This window comes from Otolemur garnettii, unplaced genomic scaffold, assembly GCF_000181295.1.
Source record: "Otolemur garnettii isolate 467f Iridium unplaced genomic scaffold, OtoGar3 scaffold00067, whole genome shotgun sequence".
Classification (NCBI taxonomy): Eukaryota; Metazoa; Chordata; class Mammalia; order Primates; family Galagidae; genus Otolemur; species Otolemur garnettii.
Genome location: NW_003852462.1, coordinates 1,131,528 through 1,146,383, shown reverse-complemented (window position 1 = coordinate 1,146,383; position 14,856 = coordinate 1,131,528). Strand labels below are relative to the sequence as shown.

Sequence of the window (14,856 nt, the reverse complement as noted above, 5' to 3'; positions counted from 1 at the left end):
GTCCAGGGGCTGGCCCCCGAGGCCATGCCCCCTCGCGGCCAAAGACCAATGGGAGAGGGATTTGCTTGTTGCTACGGGAACCCTCTAGCGTCAAGATGGCGGCAGCGGGGGAGGAGGCCCCCAGCTCTCCGAGGCCGGGTCTGGACCTGCCGAGGCGGCCGCCGCGGGACGGTAACGATTCCGGCCCGGCGTGGGCCAGGGGACAGGTCGCCGCTGCCCGTGGCTCCGTTCAGGGCTCTGTCGCTATACGTCCTCGACCCCCAAATGTTCTCTCGGGAAGTGGGATTTCCGTAGCCCGCGGTGGAGGCAGGACCGGTGCCCGTGCCGCCCTCCGGCCGGGCTCGCCTTGCAGCCCCGCGCCCCTCCTCCGCCGCAGGGGTGCGAGGGCCACAGGCCCCACCAGCGGGACCTGGACACCGAGGGCTCCCTCGTGCCCTGTGGTCGCGACGAGGAGGCGGGAGTCGGGAGCCCGGGCTTAGGGCGGGCACGGGACTCGCACCATGGTCGGTGACCTCTGGGAATGCTAAGACGCGCATTTCACGAGAAGTTTTTAGTAGGAATGATTAAAACCAAAGAAACAGCCGGGCGCGGTGCTCACACCTGTAGTCCGAGCACTGTGCAAGGCTGAGGCGGGAGGATCTCTTGAGCTCACTCTTGTCTGAGCAAAAGTGAGATCCCCGACTCCACAAAAAAATAAAAACCCCAGCCGAGCGCCGTGGCATGCGCCTGTAATCCCAGCGACTCGGGAGGCTGAGGCAGCAGGTTGCGGTGGGCTATAATGATGCCACTGCACTCTGGTCAGGACATAGGGTGAGACTCTGTCTCGGTAACAACAGTGAGAACCAAAGAAACAGGTCTGAAACGAACTCAGTTCACCCCCAGTATCTTCAGGTGGAACCTGAAGGATTTATAGCAGATTCAGGAGACTGTGGTGACCCCCTGCCTTCTTCCCATAACTCCTGCCCCAAGCTGTGTCTTAAAAGCCAGGGAGGGCGGTGCCTGTGGCTCAGTGTACCCACTGATGGCTCTGGCCCCATATACCGAGAGTGGCAGGTTCGAACCTGGCCCCAGCCAAACTGCAACAAAAAATAGCTGGGCCTAGTGACAGGTGCCTGTAGTCCCAGCCACTGGGGTGGCTGAGGCAAGAGAATTGCCTAACCCTGGGGGTTGGAGGTTGCTGTGAGCTGTATGATGCCACGGCACTCTACTGAGGGCGGTAAAATGAGACACAGCCAAAAAAAAAAAAGAAGAAGAAAGAAAGTAAGGGAGCTGGTGGAAAAGAAGGCCCTGCCCTCCAGGAGCCACTGGAGTTGGGAATTGGGAGATGATGTACCCTGCAGCTGAGGGGGAAGAGATGAAGCTGGCCAGGCCCTCCTTGGGTATAGATGTGGATTTTTTTTGCCCTGGAGATAGGACACAACTGAAGGATCTCAGCACAGGGATGGGAGAGTCCAGATCCTTTCCCCTTCTGTACGCTCACTATTGCTGTTCTTCTGCCCTTACCTGGCTAACTGGGTTCATGGTACATCTTTCCTGGCTCAGTGCCAAGTTTCCCTTTTCAGGAGAGCTCCTGCCCCCACTGCCACCTCCCAGACATCATTGTTCTCTCCAGGACCTGCATTCCTTTCAAACTAGCCTTCCTCTTACTGGCCTGTCCTCTTGCACCAACAGTGCTCAGCCATGTCACATACATAAAGGAACCTGTGGGTGGACCAGCAGTGAGCAGGAAAATCCATGAACCCATGCTGAGCCATTGGGCAGCTGTGTGGGGGACTTTACTGAAGACAGACACCTTGAAAGGGCCCCAATAGAGCTGCACACCCACCCTCAAAGCTAGAGACAGCCCCCATCTCTAAATATCTGTTAAATGTCAATGCCGTCACTGTGTCCAATGCCCGCTGTGTGCATCTTTTCAACATCCAGGTTATGGTGTCTACGTGTACCCAAATTCTTTCTTCCGATATGAAGGAGAGTGGAAAGGAGGGAAGAAACATGGTACGAAGCCTCCGTAGCCTCTTCCTGCCTCAGCTGCCACCTCACAGCTGACAGGGCCAGTTTCCTTGGGAAATCTGGGCAGGGGAAACAGGATTCCTGGGAGACGCCCAGGTGTGCCACCTTCTCATGGGCCTTAGGGCACCTCCAGCAAAGGGAGCTACGACTTGGAAATTCTCCCTGGAGTTTTGGTTAATGGCTTTATGGTTTACTACTGATTATGAGAAATAACCTACTTTTTAGAAAAGCCACGCAATAAAAGAAAGAAAATATAAAGTCAGAATCACATGGAATCTCCCCCCTTCTAGGGGAGTCTGTGAACCTTCTGGGGTCTGAACTTCTCAGCGTCTGCTTCTATTATCTGCCAATTTTTTTTTTTTTGTTGTTGTTGTTGTTTTGAGACAGAGTCTCACTATGTCACCTGGGTAGAGTGCTGTTGTGTCACAGTTCACAGCAACCTCAAACTCTTGGGCTTAGGCAATTCTCTTGCCTCAGCCTCCCAAGTAGCTGGGACTACAGGCTAATTTTTGTTACAGTTGTTATTGTTGTTTAGCTGGCCCTGGCTGGATTCAAACCCGCCAGCCTCAGTGTTTGTGGCTAGCATTGTAACCAGTGTGCTACAGTGCACGCCAAGCCCATCTGCCATTTTTTTATTACAAGGTTGGTCTTTTGGTATTTTTTTATATGAGTTCTTTTTGTGCCTATCAGTATTTTCTATATTTTTAGCCTTTTACTTTTTGTTTAGTGTTTTTGCTACATACTTCTTACTTTTGTGCTGACATCAAGGATACTCTTGTCCCAGGCCAGGAGTGAAGGCTCACATCTGAACTCTGTTGTTAGAGCCCGGCCTGTACAGAGTCCCCTCTTGGGAAATACACACCTCAGTGTCGCACCATGTCTTCCACGCACTCTGTCCTCTGCCTGGTGCTGCCAGAGGCCAGGCGAGGGGGCATCCCCTCTGAGGAGGCTGGGTGCCGGGTCTCGTCTGCCCTCCCCATGCCTGGGCAGTCTGTCTGGCTGAAAGAGCAGGGCACTCAGGAACATGCCAGTGGATGTTAAGGGACATTTTTTTTTTTTTTTGTACAAATACAATCTGGAAGCCGTGCTTTACTTTGAGAAACAAACCCCATGGCACATGGGTGACTGCATGGTACTGTGTCCTCCAGGTCATGGGAAGTTGCTGTGTAAAGATGGGAGTTACTATGAAGGAGAGTTTGTAGAAGGAGAGATCATGGGAGAAGGCTGCCGGCTCTGGGCCTGGTCAGGTGAGCTCTGGAATGGCTGCCTGTTGACCCTTCTCTCAGAAGCAATCTCAGGGGTCAAGTGGTCTCTTGTTTATGGACGTGAGGAGCCTCTGGTTCCCCTACCATGTCTTGTAAAAGTAGCATGCTAGGCTGGGGCAGGGCCACCATGATGCAACCTCTACATGCCTGGGATAGACGTGGGGACCCTGGGTTGAGGTTCTATGCTTACCTGGCAGGAACTCTGACTTCCCCTAACACTTTGTTGGAATAAAAATTTATCAGTCCAAAGTTACAGTGTTTCCTCTTTTCTATGAATATATTTTAGCCACATTGTATCCCTAGACAAGAGAATGCCAGAGCAGAACTCTTCCATAGGCTGCCAAGCGCTGTCCCCGGGAACCTCAGCCCTTCACAGGCGAACAGGTGGTCAGTTCTCAGTGAGAACTTTGCTCTGGGGCTCGGCTTTCAATTGTTTTTCAAAGAGCCTGTGAGAAGGTTTACCCCAGGTCACCTAGAGGGGCCTTTGCCCTGGAGCACAGGGGATGGACCCTATAGATACCCACAGGGTGCCAGCCTCAGCACATTCACAGCTGTAGTGGAAGGACCAGCCCCATCTCATCAAGGTTTGCCCTCATCTTCCAGCCTCAGTACTGATAAACAAAGGCATCCATCCTAAAATGGCCCCTGCAGCCGTCCTTGGTCAGGGGACAGAGGAAGTCATGGCTATTGCTCTGGGGATGTGTGGAACAGCTCTAGCCCTCAATGCCTGTCTCCCTACCTTGCCTTATCCTCACCAGGAAACACCTACACTGGACAGTTTGTTTTGGGAGAACCTCAAGGACGCGGCGTCATGAAGTACAAAGCCGGTGGATATTATGAAGGGGAGGTCTCCCACGGCATGAGGGAAGGTCTGGTATCTGCGACTCGCACCAGTGCTGATTGCAAGCTTGGTGCTAGAGGGGCAGGGCACTTGGGAGGGTGCACCTCTCAAGTTTGGGAACCACAGACCTGGCCATCTGACTTTAGAAGTTGGGAAAGAAGGTAGTGCTTGAGCCTCCTCTCTGCCCTGGGCTGCCTCTGGTGTAGTTCTGAGTGGGGCTTCCCAAGCCGCTGTGTCCAGGGACACAGCCACACCTGTTGTCCACTGCTGTGTTGCAGCCATGTTTAATTATGTGCTCTCCATCCTGGGATACACCAGGGCACATCTCTGTTCTTACACAGGATCGCTCACGACCACACACAGTGGCTCAGCCAGGCCTGGACTGCCCTCCAGGTCCTCAGGGGCCTGGGAAGCCCAGCTCCAGGCACCTTGGTCACTTCCTACACATTCTGTTGGCCAAAGCAAGTTAGGGGCCAGACTCCAGGGAGCTATGTCCTCCTTGTGCACCAAGAGCAGGGCTATCGTGTGCCTTTGCCTCTGTCAAGCCAGGCTCCACACAGGCCCAGGGCTGAAGGGCCACCTGCCCCCAAGAAGCAAGCGTGCGGGTCACCCTCACTGCAGACATGGCCCCTTTCCTCCCTCTAGCATTTCCTTATGTTGAGAGGTGGAAATACCTTCGAATTTCTGAGCTGTTCACAATTGGAAAATGCCACACAATTCACTGGTTGGTTCTTCCTCAGGCCTTGCATGTCCAAGTGCTCTGAGATGGCTGCTCAGGTCGAGTGCTACTCCCCTCACTAGGAGGAGGCGGCTGCTATAGCAGCTGCACAACAGTGTGATCCCGGAAGGCTCAGGCGGCCTTCAGACACCCTTCAGGGGCCCCTTCAGACACCCCAGCCTTTGAGACCTGGGCCAGACCCACTTTTGCTGGCACCTTGAGCTGACTGGCCCTGTGCCACATCTCCTCTGCCATTCCTGTCCTGGCAGTGCTGAATGATACCCAGAACCTCCCCAAAAGGACCATCTGGCTCCTGGGGGGCCTGAGTTGGCACAGGGCAAGAGGGCCAGTTCCCTCTCTGAGTGGGAGGGGCTGGAAGCGGGGTCCCCTCCATGGGAGGCACCAAGTTAAGTTCATCTCTTTTGGTCCCTTTGCCAGGGCTTGGGTTCCTGGTGGATGGGGATGGACAAGTGTACCAGGGGTCATTTCATGACAACAGAAGGCACGGCCGTGGACAGATCCTCTTCAGGTGAGCTCGAGTCTGGAGAGGTTGGCTGGGAGCAAGCTCCTTGACTGCCCTGGCCTGGGGAGTGGGTGAGACTAGCCATGTAGAAGTCCCTGGCCTGGTCCAGCCTCTGTGGGTGATTCCTGTCCTGTTGTCTCAATACTTTCTGTGGTTTTGGTGTTAGTCTGTCATTTTTCCCTTATTTAATGAAATTGATTGTGCATTTAATTAAAAAAAATTAATAGCCAACTGTGTTAAAATAATCTCCTAGGAAGGTGGGGCTGGTGGGAGGGTGGAGCCACAGTGGGGATTAGAGGACCCACAATTCCCCACTGCCCTGGAAAGCATACCTGCTACTAAGGGTGGGGGCATCTACTTGCCTGGACCCCCGTTGGTCCCAGTGAGGTAAGAGCTCTGGGGGCCACCTGGGCTCAGGGCCTATTTTGCTGTGTTTCCCCATGGAGTATGCTGAGTGGGTCAGAGGGGCTGGTCTGAGTCACCTCCGCCACCTGCTCCCCACTGAGTGTCCCTGTGCTCATCCCCCAGGAATGGCGACAAGTACGATGGTGACTGGGTCCGGGACCAGCGTCAGGGACACGGGGTACTGTGCTGCGCAGATGGCTCCACCTATGAGGTACCCAGGGAGCAGGCATGAGGCCTGGTGCTGGGCTTCTCGGGCATGTAGCAGTCCTCACATGCTGGTCCCTCCACTTCAGGGGGCCAAGTGTAGGCAGACCTGCTCCTTCCTGCATAGCCTGGGACAGGCCCCTGCACCAAAAGGCAGACGAGCAAGGAGAGGGAGAAGGACAAGCTGTTCACTCCTGCACCTCATGAGTCCATGGGAGGCACCACGAAGTGGCAGCCTCACTCTCCAGTGTAGATACATCTTCACCTGAAACAAAGAAGGAAGGGGATTGGGGCAGCAGCAGGCAGGGGCAGAGCATGGCACATAGACCAAAGTCGGGCCTCTCTGCTGTTAAGTCTGTAGGGGCCCGTTAAGTCTGTAGCTGTTCAGAGTCACACTTCTCTCCTGGTGCAGAGGGGACAGCCTCACAAGCAGGCTTCTGTGATGGGCATCAGTTTGCTGCAAGAGAGAAACTTCTGCTTCCTGTGTCTGCAGTTTCTCAAAATAATCAGCTCAAAATAGTCCTTATGCCACAGAAACATGTCCTAGAGCAACTCAGTCTGGCTTCCTGCAGACCCCGGAAGCCGTTACTATGACCTTGTTCATGTCACTGACGAGAAAACTGAGGTTCAGAGAGAACAGCTGAGCTTCTGGGCCACCAGCCTTTGTATCCAGTTGATCTGAGTTCTGGAGCCGTCTCCTCGTGGAAGTGAGTCACTCCTCTGAGGATAAGATGGGCTTGGGGCTGGCAGCCCCTGTCCTAGGAGGTTAACAGGATTCTAGCTGGAGGAGATCAAGGTACAGCGCAAGGCCTTTGCAGGCCCTGAAGGCCATGGGTGCTCAGCAGGGCAGAGTGGCAAGAGTCAGCCTGTCCCACCCGAGCACCAACAGCAGCTGGTGTACGAGTGACATATGGTGGTTTCCGTGGTCCCATGAAGACACAGGGCACTTAGAGTGGCAAGAGTCAGCCTGTCCCACCCGAGCACCAACAGCAGCCGGTGTGCAAGTAACATAGTAACATGCGGTGGTTCCCATGGTCCCATGAAGATACAGGATGCTTAGAGTGGACAGGTTGGGGGTGGATGGAGAATGCCTCTCAGAAGTGTCAGCCCCTGAACTGAGGCCAGGACGTGGAGGAGGAGCACGCGAGGGCCCTCAGGTAGAACAAGCATAGGTAGAGGGAACAGCCCAGCACAGCTGGGGAAGAACTGGGTAGAGCCACACACAGAGGCCTGGATCCTCAGAAGGCAGTAGGTCAGTCGAGGTCTCACACAGTATTAGAAAGATGGGCATATTGACCCCTGAGCTCCCTCTGGTTCTTAGCCGGAGAGTGACAGGAAAGACAGTGCCACACTCATCCAAGGAAAGGTGAGGATGGCCTGCATGAGGTGCAGAATGGCGTCAAGATGGCTGGGCATGGCTCAGTGCCCATAGCTCAGCAGTTAGGGCGCCAGCCACATACCCTGGGGGCTGGCAGGTTTGAACCTGGCTCAGGCCTGCTAAACAATGACAACTACAGCAAAAAAATAGCTGGGCATTGTGGTGGGCCCCTATAGTCCCAGCTGCTTGGGAGGCTGAGGTAGGAGAATTGCTTAAGCCCAATAGTTTGAGGTTGCTGTGAGCTATGACACCACAGCACTATACCAAGGGCAACATAGTGAGCCTCTGTCTCAAAACAAACAAACAAAAAAGATTGGCTGGGTGAAGATGCTGGGCTTTCTGGCTGGTCAGATGTCAGACACAGGTGAGAGAAGAGTCCAGGATGGCCAGCACCTGGGCTTTGGCTGGATCACTGGTCAGACAGCAGGACCCGGTCCAGGATGTAGTCAGGAGTCAGAAACCACGGCATCCATGATGATGGGGAAGTTTGAAGGAAAGAACGTTCACTAGAAAAATGGTGGCAGCACCCTCCAAGGTGGGGTTTAGGACCAGTTTGGTTGTGTCCAGGGCCAAGCTCTTGGCCCATGGGCAGAGGAGGCAGGTGGTCCACAGCGTGCAGGGGTGTCATAACTAACTGGGCTCCCTTGGGTTGGCTTCAAGGCACCAACTGAGCCCAGGGCCTTGGGGCCTAGAGCTGCCATGCAGCTGGTATAGCTGGAAAAATGACTGTGAGGCCGGTGGCGTCCCCTGAGTGTCCAGCAGCACCGACAGGAAGAGACGGCATAATCAGGTCTTTACCCTCATGCTCCAGTGCAGCCGGGGGATCAGAGCTGCCACAGAGCCCCAATAACCCCCAGCCTCCTGGAGCCTCAGGTTAAGGTTAAATACAATGTCCACATGTGTGGGAGTCACCATCCCTGCCAGCACACACCTGTGAGTTCCAGCAATGACTGGAAAGAAGGTCCTGGGATCAGCCCTCCTGAGGTCCTGTGTGGTGGCATCTCTCAGGGTGTTAGGCCGAACATTTCCCCAGGAAACTCCCCAGGGGCAGGAGATGCTGGCCAGAGAGTGTACACTACTGGGTTTTTCAAGCCCTGACCTAGAGCACCTCAGGAGTTAAAAATAGACAGCGGACTCCAAGAGGAAAGGCCCTGCCCTGTGGTCCCACAGCACCCCCAGCACAGCAAAGGAGAGATATAAGCAGGCCCGGCTCCCATGAGAAGAGGATGAGTGGGAGTAGAGAGGTGACCAGTTAGGAGCTAGCACAGGGGTGGGGGTCTTGTCCTGGCCACAGGTCCCTATGGTGGCACATCATGGGAGGCCAATGTGGGGCCGCATGCCCACCTTCCCTGCTTGTGAAGCAGTTCTGCCTGGAGAAGTGTCCCGGGACTGCAGAGCCCTTGTACAGGCCGCTGGCCATGGGCCAGTGTCCTCACTGAGCCTCTGCTGCTGGGATGGTGCCACTGGCAAATGCTCCTATAGTGGACAGAGCACTGTGAAGCAAATACTGGCCAGACACAGATCTCTCCCTTAGCTCTGCAAAACTGGGCCCCTGACCACAGCTTGCAGGGCTAGGTTAGACATGGGGCCAGAACCAGCAGGCTGTGCTGTCAGCTCCACTCCCTGGGCCTAGGCCCCACCCTAAGCCTTAACAGGCCTCAGTCACAGACCCACAGCTCTGCACCCCACTTTACTGAAGGAGGAACTGAGGGACAGGGTGGGGCTCTCAGACAGGAAGCGGCAGAGCAGCCCCTGTCCCTGGGGTTCTGGCAATGGCCTGAGGCCCTGCCATTCCCTGGAATTCAGGGAAGTCGTGGTCAGCATGGGCGTGTCGGCCCAGCTGCGTTCTGCCAGGGACACACTTGGGGCTGAGGGACTCTGAGGCGCCCTCAGCATTTCCACCAGGGGGCAGCCCAGCCCCGTTAACCCACAGCCGCACCCAGCCTGGAGCCTCCTTGGAGCCAGAGAGACTTAGCTCCCAGTGGACAGGTTGGATCAACAGGAAAGGCCGTGCCACAGCCCAGACTCTGGCCATATAGGCTGAGGATGCAGGGGGCCAGACCTGCCTCCAGCCATGCGCCCACATGGTCTCTGAGGACGCGGGCAATCCGTGCGGTAGCTTCTCAGCTAGGAATGGATTTTCCTCCTGGCACTAAGGCCTTGGACTTGGTGCGAAGTCTTTATGCAAACTTTTCTGTGAACTATGCATCACAGCGTTACCGATCCCACCCTTCCAATACCTGGCTCAGGACTGTGGCCTGGGGCTACCTGCAAGTCATTTCCCAAGGTGCATCCACACAGCAGGGCAGGCCTGTGGTCCTGAGCACCATGGGGGACACACTCCTGTTTGTGCCACAATGGCCTGGACTGATACCATGCTCCCTCCAGCCTCCTGCTGACTGGACAGAGTGGCCAAGTGGAAGCATTATTCCTGCTTGGACTGCATGGACACCATGAGCAGAGAAGGGTGCCCGAGGCTGCTCAGACCACTTGGGGTGAGGACAGGCCCACAAGGCCTCAGACGTAGTGCAGCACAGGCTGCCAGGACGTGCTTTAGAGGCAGCAGGAAATTTTCACAAGGCCACTTTAAAACTGCCAGGCCTGGCCCCTGGCCCCAGGTCAGTCAGGATCCTGGGTGTGGGGCTCAGCAGCCTTCCCACCCCCGGCCTCCAGATGCAGAATAAGAGGCTGCGGGGACATCTCAGCCAAGCCCAGCAATTATTCCTTATGGTATCGTCAGACAAATATTTAGCCCTCTTTTTATGTAAGGTATTTTTTTTTAAGGTTTTTCTTTTTAGCCCCCCCCCCCTTTTTTTTTAAATTTTTGGGGCCAGGCACAGTGGCTCACGCCTGTAATCCCAAAATTATGGAGACCAAGGCTGGTGGATCACCTGAACTCACAAGTTCAAGACCCTCCTGAGCTAGCGCAAGACCCCCATCTCTAAAAAAGGTGTTGTGGCAGCCACCTGTCATCCCAGCTACTGAGAGGCTGAGGCAAGAGAATCACTTGTGCCCAGGAGTCTGAGGTTGCTGTGAACTATGATGCCACAGCACTCTCAAGGATGACAAAGTGAGACTCTGTCTCAAAATAATAATAATAATAAAAAAGAATAGAGTAAAATAAAACATTTTTTAATGGTAAAATATAAGTGAAATTCACCATTTTCATGTGCACAGTTCCTGTGGCACTAGGCACATTCACAGTGTCCTGCAACCGTCACCACCGTCATCATCTTCAGAACTTTCTCATCTTCCCAAACGAAGCTCTGACCCCACCAAACTCCCACCCCAGCCCCTGGCACCACCATGCTGCCTCCTGGTTCTATGGATTGGGCAACTCTGGGGACATCTTACGAGTGGACCCTGCCATGTCCATCCTTCAACTCTGGGGACCCCCTGCAAATGGACCCTGCCATGTCCATCCTCAACTCTGGTGATGCCCTCCACGTGGACCCTGCCATGTCCGCCCTTCAGCTCTGGGGATGCCCTGCAAGTGGACCCTGCCATGTCCGTCCTTCAACTCTGGGGACGCCCTGCAAATGGACCCTGCCATGTCCACCCTTCAGCTCTGGGGACCCCCTACAAGTGGACCCTGCCATGTCCATCCTTCAGCTCTGGGGACACCCTACAAGTAGACCCTGCCATGTCCGTCCTTCAGCTCTGGGGATGCCCTGCGCGTGGACCCTGCCATGTCTGCCCTTCAGTTCTGAGGACCCCCTGCAAGTGGACCCTGCCATGTCCGTCCTTCAACTCTGGGGACGCCCTGTGCGTGGACCCTGCCTTGTTCGTCCTTCTGTGTGTAACTTATCTCCCTGAGCATAACATCCTCGAGATCCAGCCATGCTATGGTGTCAGGAACCCCTTCTTTTCTAAGGGACTGAATAATACTCCGCTGTACATACAGACCACAATTTGCTTAGCTTCTCATGCATCTAGGGATGCACACATTGCTTCTATACTTACGCTGTTGTGACTATGCTGCCGTGGACATGGGTGTGTGTGCCAGGCCCAGCTGCTTACACCTGTAATCAAGACAGGAGGATCACTTCAACCAGGACTTTGCAGCCTGCCGGAGTGCCACAGGAAAATCCCATCTCTACAAAAACTAGCCAGGCGTTGTGGCGGGCACTTACAGTCCCAGCTACTTGGGAGGCTGAGGCGGGAGGATTATGTGGGCTGAGGAGTTGGAGGCTGCAGTGAGCTGTGATTGTACCACTGCTCTCCAGCCTGGGTGACAGAGTGACACCCTGTCTCTAAAAACAAAACAAAAATCAATGTGCAAATACCTCTTAGAAACCTGCCTTCAGTTCTCTGGGGCATAGAACCAGAAGTGGGTCTCTAGATCACATGGCAATTCTATGGAATGTTTTGGAGCCGCCACACTGTTTTCCACTGTGGCTGCTCCATTTTACATTCCCACCAGCAGTGCATGAGGGTTCAGATTTCTCCACATCCTGCCAACACATTATTCCTTCTCTGTTGTTATTTTTTAAGTAACCATCCCAATGAGTATTAGCCCCCTTAACAGTAACGTAATTAGCACGTAAGCTCCATCTGCTGCCAGCCGTTGCAGCCACCACCATGAAGACCCAGGTTCACTCTTGTCTACATGAGGCCTCTGCACTCCACCCTCGGGACACCCCCTCGCTGGGCTGGTCCCAGGAAACACCCAGGGTGAGACTGTCGCTGCCAGCGGTGAGCACTGTCCTCACGGGGTAGATTCAAACTTCCGATTTCTTCCCTCTTCACCTGTACCCCAGGCCAGGCCCTTCTGCACTGAGCTGCCTCCAGAAAACCACCCCGTCCCCATCACTGCCACACACCCGCCAGCATTCTGCTTCATTATTTAAGAGATAATTTTAGTTTGCCCATGGCTGTCTCTTACAATTCCTACCTGGACCCAGGTTTCCCAGACTAGGAGAAAAGAATCTAGACCCAAAGCAGAAAAGAAGTCAGCAGACCCAGAGGGTATGCTCAGGCAGGGCTGCCGGAAACCTGCAGGGGCTGCGGCAGCCATGGTGTCAGGCGGTGGAGAAGGTGGCAGGTGTGTCTGGCAAGACATCTCCCGCCTCGTGGCCACATTCCACAAGACAGAGCTTCAGGAAGAATCCTTTAAAAAATTAGTTCTAGGCTCAGCGCCTGTAGCTCAGTGCTTGGGGCATCGGCCACATATACCGAGGCTGGCGGGTTCGAACCCTGCCCAGGCCTGCCAAAGAATGACAACTTCAACAAAAATATAGCCAGGCATGGTCACAGGAACCTGTAGTCTCAGCTCCTTGGGAGGCTGAGGCAAGAGAATCGCTTAAGCCCAAGAGTTTGAGGTTGCTTGAACTGTAACGCCACAGCACTCTACTGAAGGCAGCATGATGAGACTCTGTCTCAAAAAATAAAGTGAAATAAAAATTAGTTCTAGAAGAAAACATATTCCTCAAAATAAGAGCAAGGTATCCTGAAGCCAAAAATATTTCCCCTTCTGGAGTTAAACCTAGCAGCTGTGAAAGCCAGTCCAGCCTGGGGCCTAGGGCCACACCCTCTTTTGTGGGCCCCTTAGGGCTTTGTACTGGCTTTGTCCCTGCTCCTGGTCTGCATCTTGCTGCCTCAACCTCCTAGAACAGAGAGAGCTTGGGGGTGTCACCTACGGGCACAGGGTACAGTGTCCAGAGCATCTCCCAGGGAGCCAGGGACAGTGCTGGAAGCAGACAAGGGGAGGCAGCTCCCACAGCCATGCTGTGTTTGCATGTCTGCTAGGGGAGTGCCCGGCCTCCCTGTGTCCCAGCACTGCTGCCCTGGGCTGCACCTGGGCTCTGCCTTTCACTGTGGAGCTCCAAGGGAGCCTGATGCTTGGTGCACCTGCTTGCCCAAGCACCTTGGCCTCCCTGTCCTCACCTGGGCTGCATGGGAAGGCTGGCCCAGAACCATGGGGCTAAGCCTCCCAGTGCCACTTTTAACCCAGAAAAACCATGAGAATTTGGGGGTCCACCAGCTCTCTTCACTTTGATGCCCCTGGGGTGGCTGCCAGAGCCCTCAAGGGAACTGAATTGAATGTTGACAGATGTCCAAGTAGCCACACTCCAGTGCCCTGTGGCCCCACCGTTAACTGGGAAGTGAAGGGAGAGACCTGTCCCTGAAGACTGAGGATGGGAACACCTATCCCATCTAGGCAGGGCTCCCTCAGGCCCTGGGTCCCTTGGCAGCTGCAGGCAGGCAGGAGGATCCAGCTGGTTCCAAGGTGGCCTAAGGGGGCTTGGCAGCTGGTCCTGCTGCACAAGGTGTTGACCTTGGCGAAAGTCCTCACCTATGTGAGCCCGGTGTCTGGTCAGGGAGAGTCACTCCCCCAGATCATGAACACCCCAGGGGCCAACGCCAGAGAGCCTGACCCCGGGCTGCAGTGCTCACCTTCACCTGCTGGGCCCTGCCTGGTGTGTCGACCAGACCCTGGCACCCTGAGCAGGGCCAGAGGCAGGAGGTCCTGATGTGCTGGGGTGGGCGGTCTTCTGGCAAGGATGGAGACTGCATGAGCCAGAGCACCTGGAAACAGGAGATAGCACAGCCACGAAGTCACTGCCTTGAAATCATAGAAAGTAAAACAATATTGATTAACTAGAAAGTGCTTCCTTCAATGAGAAAGAGGTCCAGCACTTATTTCTTACAATTTACCACAACTCAGTTTGTATTATTATTTTTTTTTTAAGAGGCAGCATCTCAGCCTGTGACCCAGGCTGGAGTGCCGTGACATCATAATAGCTCATTGCAGCCTTCAACTACCAGGATCACATGATCCTCAGTCTTGCTTTCTGTCCCCCCCACACACACACCTGTCCTTGCTTGGGTATGAGGCAGCAGCAAGGAAGAGGAAGAACAGGTGCTACCAGCCCCTGAGGGTTCATGTTGGCAGCACCATGGCCACTTCCCAGGTCCCCTGCCTCGCCACGTGGGAGCACCACACTGGGCTCTGCGCTGGACTATGCCAGGGCCCTCCCCAGTGTCACAGGCAGGTGTGGCAAGGAGCCTCTGCAATACCACATATTAATAGCATCCTCACGGAAGAATGGCAGACTTCCCAAATACAGGATTCAGAATATTAGTGAGGTGGGACTTTGCTCACCTGCACTTCGTGGGGCTCAAGGCTGGGCCCGACACTAGGATGGGCAGCCCTGACCTATAGGCCATCTCTGTGGGGCCCTGTGTGTGGATGCCCGCAGGCTCTGTGTATCTTCACAGCCTGTGTGTGTCTGGCTTTTCCCACCAGCACAGGACTCACTGGGGATGGCTGAGTGGCTGCTGTGCCCACACCTTCCTCTAAGTGCTTTTTAAAGGAGAAATGTCATAATTCCTATTACTGTTGGTCACATGGGCCCAAGCACCACTACAGACCCTTTCAGCCTACCCCATCAGGCCTCTGCTCCTGGTGTCAGGGACTTAGAAGTTTTACCATGAGCCCATTCACATGCAGCACTCTCACCCCTCAGAGGGACTCCAACAGGGACAAGATTAGAGACAGATATGAGAACA

The 14,856-nt window shown here is 54.7% G+C and overlaps 1 protein-coding gene across 1 annotated transcript in view; it reads left to right on the top strand.

Annotated features, from left to right (window-relative positions):
* Positions 1-83: 83 nt before the first annotated feature.
* MORN1 (MORN repeat containing 1) overlaps positions 84-14,856 on the top strand; it is a 47,147-nt gene continuing 32,374 nt past the window's right edge. Inside the window, exons 1-6 of the mRNA XM_023515169.1 lie at positions 84-171; positions 1,924-1,995; positions 3,159-3,257; positions 4,034-4,144; positions 5,273-5,363; positions 5,886-5,973. Of these exons, the coding sequence (XP_023370937.1) occupies positions 96-171; positions 1,924-1,995; positions 3,159-3,257; positions 4,034-4,144; positions 5,273-5,363; positions 5,886-5,973 (537 nt within the window). The 5' untranslated portion in view covers positions 84-95. The remainder of the gene's footprint in view (positions 172-1,923; positions 1,996-3,158; positions 3,258-4,033; positions 4,145-5,272; positions 5,364-5,885; positions 5,974-14,856) is intronic.